The sequence below is a fragment of the Perca fluviatilis genome, chromosome 7 (genome assembly GCF_010015445.1).
Source record: "Perca fluviatilis chromosome 7, GENO_Pfluv_1.0, whole genome shotgun sequence".
Classification (NCBI taxonomy): domain Eukaryota; kingdom Metazoa; phylum Chordata; class Actinopteri; order Perciformes; family Percidae; genus Perca; species Perca fluviatilis.
Genome location: NC_053118.1, coordinates 41,380,740 through 41,388,363, shown reverse-complemented (window position 1 = coordinate 41,388,363; position 7,624 = coordinate 41,380,740). Strand labels below are relative to the sequence as shown.

General features: G+C 42.2%; 1 protein-coding gene across 1 annotated transcript in view; it reads right to left on the bottom strand.

Annotated features, from left to right (window-relative positions):
- Positions 1–1,034: 1,034 nt before the first annotated feature.
- LOC120562389 (NLR family CARD domain-containing protein 3-like) overlaps positions 1,035–7,624 on the bottom strand; it is a 9,883-nt gene continuing 3,293 nt past the window's right edge. The window contains exons 3-8 of the mRNA XM_039806104.1: positions 7,111–7,316; positions 5,347–5,469; positions 3,995–4,073; positions 3,626–3,833; positions 1,713–3,471; positions 1,035–1,622 (exon numbers count right to left, since the gene is read on the bottom strand). Coding sequence (XP_039662038.1) covers positions 1,445–1,622; positions 1,713–3,471; positions 3,626–3,833; positions 3,995–4,073; positions 5,347–5,469; positions 7,111–7,220 — 2,457 coding nt within the window. The 5' untranslated portion in view covers positions 7,221–7,316 and the 3' untranslated portion in view covers positions 1,035–1,444. The remainder of the gene's footprint in view (positions 1,623–1,712; positions 3,472–3,625; positions 3,834–3,994; positions 4,074–5,346; positions 5,470–7,110; positions 7,317–7,624) is intronic.

Genomic DNA, 7,624 nt, shown 5'->3' with positions numbered 1-7,624 from the left:
GGTATTTAAAAGAGAATTCCGGTGGACTTCAACATGTAGCTCTGTTGTTGAGTGCTGTCAGTAACGAGAAAAACAAAAACATCGGTGCTGCCTGCACCGTGTTAACCTCCTGCTAGAGTTAGCACCCAGGAGGCTGAAACAGGGCAAGGTTTAAATGTGCTTTTAGCCTCTAAACATGTTCAAAATGTCATTACAAGTGCCTAGCCATGTGCAGTGATTCCTTCCAAGGGAACACAGCGAATCTGACTGTAGTAGATGTGACAGAAAGGCATAAAAGTTTTGTAAATCCATACCTCTATTTATTTCCTGTTTTCTGATGAAGCCCACACTAGTTGATTGTCGAACTCATACAATCCAATATTCCAAAATGTATTTATACCACAAAAAACGATTTGCCATTGTTATGTCCTTAGTAATGACTGTGTAGCAAAAGGCTGTAACCTGACACCACAGCTGATAATATGAAGTTAAATCAAACCATCTTGTGTAATAAAGCGATTATACATCAACGGTTACCAACTAAATGAAATTTATAATCAAACTGTGTTCATATTGTGGGGCAATTCGCTCTCAAAATAAAGAAAAGCAACAGAGAGGATTTTTAGTCCCTCCCTGCTAACCGTTAGTCAGCCAGTCATCTTAAGCTAACGTTAGCTCTGTAACGGTGAGATTGTGGAATTTCCCAAAACGTAAGAACTACCGCACATATAAACACCAAACTGCTTGGCTAAAATATCTACTGAAAGAAATATTGTTTTAGGTAACTTCATTATTGACATATTAGTGGCACAGCTGATGTGATCCAACAGTTGATGTGATCCAACAGCTGATGTGATCCAAACAGCTGATGTGATCCAAACAGCTGATGTGATCCAAACAACTGATGTGATCCAAACAGCTGATGTGATTCAACAGCTGATGTGATCCAAACAGCTGATGCGATTCAACAGCTGATGTGATCCAAACAGCTGATGTGATCCAAACAACTGATGTGATCCAAACAGCTTATGTGATCAAAATAGCTGATGTGATCCAAACATCTGATGTGATCCAACAGCTGATGTGATCCAAACAGCTGATGTGACCCAAACTATGAGTAATATTGCATGTGATGTACCAGGTGTGCTCAAATGGCTCTGGGTGTACTATCATGCTAATTTGAGTATGTTCTAAATGTCTAGTTGACCATCAGATTGTCTGATCGGATCTCCTTGTTGTATAATCAGGAATAAACAAACGTCCAGTGATCAAAGTCGCATTATATGAAAATATAAATGATTTCTCGATGTCAGCCACAGTTCATATTTCATTCTTCAGTTATCTAGATTCATTCTAAATCATAATAAAATACTTTGGAAACATTCACGTTTTCAATCTTTCCAAAGTTTTTTTTCAATACTGTGTTTTCAAAGATTATTCTTGATTATTCTCCTTGTTCTTGATCTTACCTGAGAGTCTCCAGTGTGCAGTGTGGACTCTTCAGTCCATCAGAGATCAGCTTCACTCCTGAATCCTGCAGGTTGTTGTTACTCAGGTCCAGCTCTCTCAGACTAGAGGACTGGGAGCTGAGAACTGAGGACAGAGCTTCACAGCTTCTCTCTGACAGGTTACAGCCACTCAGTCTGGAGAGACAACAGGATACAAAGAAATTATAATATTTAACTCCTTTTGAAAGATATCAGAGTATTTATCAATGAATAAATCACACTCACAGAGCTTTGTTGGAGGCTTTGACCACTGGTAGCAGCCTCAGAAGAGCCTCCTCTGAAGCACCATATTTATTCAGGTCAAACATGTCCAGATCGTCTTCTGATGACAGTAAGATGAAGACCAGAGCTGACCACTGAGCAGGAGACAGTTTATCTGTCGAGAGACGTCCTGAACTCAGGGACCGTTGGATCAGCTCCACTAGAGAACCATCATTCAGTTCATTCAGACAGTGGAACAGATTGATGCTTCTCTCAGCAGACAGATTCTCATCCATCTTCTTCTTGATGTACTCCACTGTTTCCTGATTTGTCTGTGAGATACCTCCTGTCTGTGTCAGCAGACCTCGTAGAAGATTCTGATTGGTCTGCAGTGAAAGACCCAGGAGGAAGCGGAGGAACAAGTCCAGGTGTCCATTTGGACTCTGTAAGGCCTTGTCCACAGCACTCTGGTAGAAGTGTCTTGATCCTGTTTGTTCTTCTGACAGCAGGATGACTCCAGAGTTGGTGAATGTCTCATGAACATGAAGAGCAGCCAAAAACTCCTGAACGCTCAGATGGACGAAGCTGAACACCTTGTCCTGGTACAGTCCTTTCTCCTCTTTAAAGATCTGTGTGAACACTCCTGAGTACACTGAGGCTGCTGTGATATCGATGCCACACTCTGTCAGGTCTGATTCATAAAAGATCAGGTTGCCTTTCTGCAGCTGCTCAAAAGCCAGTTTTCCCAGAGACTCGATCATCTTCCTGCTGTCTGGACTCCAGTGTAGATCTGTTGCAGCTCCTCCATCATACTTGACTTTCTTCACTTTGGTCTGAACCACCAGGAAGTGGATGTACATCTCAGTCAGGGTCTTGGGCAGCTCTCCTCCCTCTCTGGTCTTTAACATGTCCTCCAGAACTGCAGCAGTGATCCAGCAGAAGACTGGGATGTGACACATGATATGGAGGCTCCGTGATGTCTTGATGTGGGAGATGATTTTGCGGGCCTGCTCCTCATCTTTGAATCTCTTCCTGAAGTACTCCTCCTTCTGTTGGTCAGTGAACCCTCTGACCTCTGTCACCATGTCAACACACTCAGGAGGGATCTGATTGGCTGCTGCAGGTCGTGTGGTTATCCAGAGGCGAGCAGAGGGAAGCAGATTCCCCCTGATGAGGTTTGTCAGCAGCAAATCCACTGAGGTGGACTCTGTAACATCAGTCAGGATCTCAGTGTTGAGGAAGTCCAGAGGAAGTCGACACTCATCCAGACCGTCAAAGATGAACACAACCGGGAACTCTTCAAACCTGCAGATTCCTGCTTCTTTGGTTTCACTAAAGAAGTAATCAACAAGTTCCACCAAGCTGTACTTTCTCTCTTTCAGCACATTCAGCTCTCTGAAGGTAAATGGAAATGTGAACTGGATGTCCTGGTTGGCTTTGTCTTCAGCCCAGTCCAGAGTGAACTTCTGTGTTAAGACTGTTTTCCCGATGCCAGCCACTCCTGTCGTCATCACTGTTCTGATTGGTTTATCTCTTCCAGGTGGGGTTTTAAAGATGTCTTCTTGTCTGATTGTTGTTTCTGGTTTCCTGGATGCTGTTTCAATCTGTCTGACCTCATGTTCACCATTGACCTCTGCAGTTCCTCCTTCTGTGATGTAGATCTCTGTGAACATCAGATTCAGAAGGGTTGGGTTTCCTGCTTTAGCAATACCCTCAAACACACACTGGAACTTCTTCTGCTGGTTTGATTTCAGTTTACGCTTACAAACTCCAGAACGACTTCCTGAATGAACACACAACAAAGAAGTTATAAGTGATTTACAAAGTAGACAGTTTATGTCCCCTAAAGAAATTTACATATAAACATATTGTCTCTGGAGACATTAGTAAACGTCCCATTAGTCCAGCAAGTTAAATCTTTAGAGAAATCCTCTTACTGCTCTGCAGACAGTCAGCCAGCTCGTCCTGCTTCATTCTCCTCAGGAAGTGCAGTGTGATCTTCAGAAATGCCTCACTGCTCCTCTCCTGCTCTTCATCCTCATCCTCTCTGTTACTCTCTAAGCATTCTGGGTAATCTGGACTCAAAAGGTTCTGGATCTTCGTCAGCTCGTTCTTCACAAAAGTGCCAATGTTGTCCTCCAACAGCTGGAACAGAAGATTATATGAATCACACAATCAAACTAAAATCATGGAGCAAACATCAGATACTTGTTGGACAGACTGACAATCCACTGGTCTGAAACGTGCAGCATGGAGATGATTGCAAATAGAATAGATGTAAAAGTAGTTGTTGTAAATGTACAGACCATAAATATGGAGTCCAGGTGCGTTTGATGCTGCTGGGCAGACTGACCAGTGGGAACCTCTGAGCTCTCCTGGTCCACTCTGTGGAGGAATCAGGAAGAATTAGCTCACATCATGTCCGTCCACACAGAGACAAACACAAGGTAAAGATCCTGTGCCTTTATGTGTTGATTATAACACTGAATCAGATTGTTTCCCCTGACATTAAAGTGTTGGTGGTACTGTGGATCAACAGAAAGAACTTAGAAGTAAACAAGGGCTACAACATGGTTGGCCTAAGACCAGCTACACACCGGGCCGATAATCAGCCGTCTGACAGTCTGGCGAGGTCGGTGACTCGAGACTGTTCGGTGTGTTCCGTGCCGTTGGAGGGGCCGTCGGCCTTTATTTTGGCCGACCTGACGTGTTCAGTTGGAGACAGGGCAGTCGGGACTCATCCGGAAATGACGAGCGTGATGAGATTGACTAAGCCTCAAAATCTGATGAAAATCTTTTAAACTGACCTTTGTTGATCTGAAATGAAGACAGATTCAGCAACTGCATAGCCTATCTCTTGCTTAAATTGTTTTCAGAAACATGTTTCTGTGAATTATCTTCGTACAATACGAGATCGTATTCTGAATGACCCGCCATGGCCGGTTGAAAAAAATCCAAAATCCGGAAGCAGCAGCTAGACCCACGTGACGCGTTCGTCCAATCAGCTGCCTGGTTTTCATTTCTTGGGCGACAATACAGAGTAGTGCCGCCTGCTGTTATGGAGACGTATCATGTCTCCATAACAGCAGGCACCTTGGTGTGTTCCAAGGCATTGATTGGACCTCGGGGAGACTGATCAGTCCAACTGCCTTTTCTGCCGACAGTCGGCCGCCTGGTTGGTGTGTCAGCAGCTTTAAGGACTCCTGAAGCAGCAGACTGGTCTGATTGAGGAAGACTGCTCTCTTTGCACGGTGAGCTCCCAGATGATGTCATGTTCTGCTGTGTGTTTAGAAATGGTGAATATACTGTATGGGTGCCTGGGTGGCCGAGTGGTTAAGCCATCCATATATAGAGGCTCTGTTCTTGATGCTGAGATAGCATCAGCAGATAGTCTAAAGTAAAAGAGGAAGCAGCATTGAGTACTACTGATAAGAACTGATACTTATACCAAATATAATAATACAACAGGCTATATACTGTACATACATGTAATTATTAACAACTTAATGCTAATAACGACTTACTTTAGGTCAGAAACACGTTTAAAATCAATCACAATCTCCTTTGACTGGTCGCTCTTAAAGGACAATGATGCCTATGTGAAATACCTCTAAAATACTATATCTATGAATCTCATTATATGGTACTGATAACTTACTTTCTGTCAGATGGATGTCTTTGTTTAAAATTCATAAAATCCTCCTTTGACTGGTCGCTCTTGAAGGACAAACAGCTGGGTTCAGGTTCAGGTTCAGGAGACTCTGGTCTCTGCTGCTGGATCCTGAAACAAAAACAGATAAATCAAAAATCAAAAAAATCTTTTAACTCAGACAACAACTTCAAATATTAGTATTTTATATAAATAGTAAGGTCTGACTAGTCCACACAGCATTCCTGGATGGGAGGAAAACGTGCTCTGGTTTATTGACATCTCTCTAAACCAATCACAGTCATTGTGGGCGGTGCTAAGCTCAGAGCCACGGTGCCTCTGCTAAATAGTCTCAGGAAGGAACTTGTTTTGGTGGAACGTGCACGTTCAAAAGTAGTTTTAGTAGTGCAACAGAAAACTCAGATTGGACAGATAGTCTAGCTAGCTGTTAGACAGACAGACAGATAGTCTAGCTAGCTGTTAGACAGACAGACAGATAGTCTAGCTAGCTGTCTGGATTTACCCTGCAGAGATCTGAGGAGCAGTTAACCATAGTCCTCACAAATCCACCGGAGGTTAGAACCCCAACACAGAGACAGAGGAAGGGGACAGACATCCAGCGGGACCTGAACAATCCCGGAAATGAAAGTTGTGAATATAGACTAAATGTTTTGTTGCTGATGTTATAAAGTAAATGAAACCATTTCTACCACCTCAGTTTGCCTGATTACTCAGCGCTGTGGAGATCTGGCAATGAGAGAATAACAAATAACAAAAGGAGACATAAAGGCAGGAAGGTTGGTAGTAAAACATTCTGGTGAATTTGGGGACGTTTTCATGAAACTAATAATAAAGGTTATTGTATATCAGTGGCCGCCTTTCCCAGGTACCAGCGGGGCACAGAGCAGCAGACAGACGGGATATAAGAGAAGGGTCAGACCACCTCAGAATGTGCTCTGACTGATCGGATCTCAATGATTCACACCTCTAACCATCACTTAGATCAGATTTTAATACCAGGGCCCAGTTTAAAAAAAAAATTTAATCTGGATCAAATTGATACGGATTTGGAAATCCCAGGATCACCTGATCCATCTTACTTTAATACCAGTTTTTTAAAGGAACACTGGACTGGACCACTGGGATCCAAATACCAAATTTCGGGATTACCAAATCCTGTTTACCAGAGTCTTAAATGGAGACAACAGTGTAGCCTACTGGCTCAGTAAAGAACTACAGGTAGGCCACTAATACCCATTGTTAGTTTTAATTTTAAGAAACAGAAAAAGTGTAATAAACAGAAACATTTTACATTCTTTATTTTGTTATCATGTTTTTTTTGTGTACTATATCTCATTAGATGTGACATGCTTAATATATGAAGGCATGTATATATATCATCAGTAAACACTGATTTTGTTATCATTCACGTAAAAAAATACTATACCATAAAACATACCATAAAACATAAAATATATGTTATATGGTCTGAAAAATCTGATGAAATCAGGATAATCCTGTTTTTTTTAATCAAATAGATCCCAAACCGAGTTCAAAGGGCAGATTTGATCCAGATCAAATGTAAGATCCCATTACATGCTCTGATCTTAGTTCAGAATCCCTCTTTTGCTTTTGAAAAACCCATTTCCCAAATTTAATCCAATCCGTGATCTGAAATCCCACTGGATTACTTTTGAAAAACTGGGCCCTGATGATAACAACACTGAGAGACAACACTACTTCTAGTTTGTTGGAGGTTTCAGACCAACTCACCTCAGTCTTTGGCTCTTTATTTCAATAAGTTCCTCCCTTTCCTTCTGTCTTGGACTCTCTCTTCTCCTCTCCTCCATTTTAATTGGTCTATCCTTACAGGTTGCCTCCATGGTGTCTCCATGAACCGCTCACTCTTCATGGACACAAAGCTGGGCTCAGGTTCTGGTTCAGGTTCAGGTTCAGCAGGGTCTGGTCTCTGATGGGTTCTGTTAGAAAGAGAGGAAGTCCACTTTTTAATCTCCAGAAACAGAAGCTGCTGGAGGAACTAGAAGCTTTGAAAAACGAAATGAAAAACATGTCTTATGAAGATGGAGTGAGGAAATTAAGTTTACCAGCTCTCATATTTAGGAGATCCAGAGGAGATATGATTCGGGTGTATAAGCTTGTACAGGGAATACATGATGGAACAGTTGAGCCTGTCTTTCAGTTTTGGACCAATAGGTACCAGGGAATTCTTTAAAACGTTACCCTAAAACATGCCTGTCTGAAAAGTCTAAAATCATGGAACGAGCTT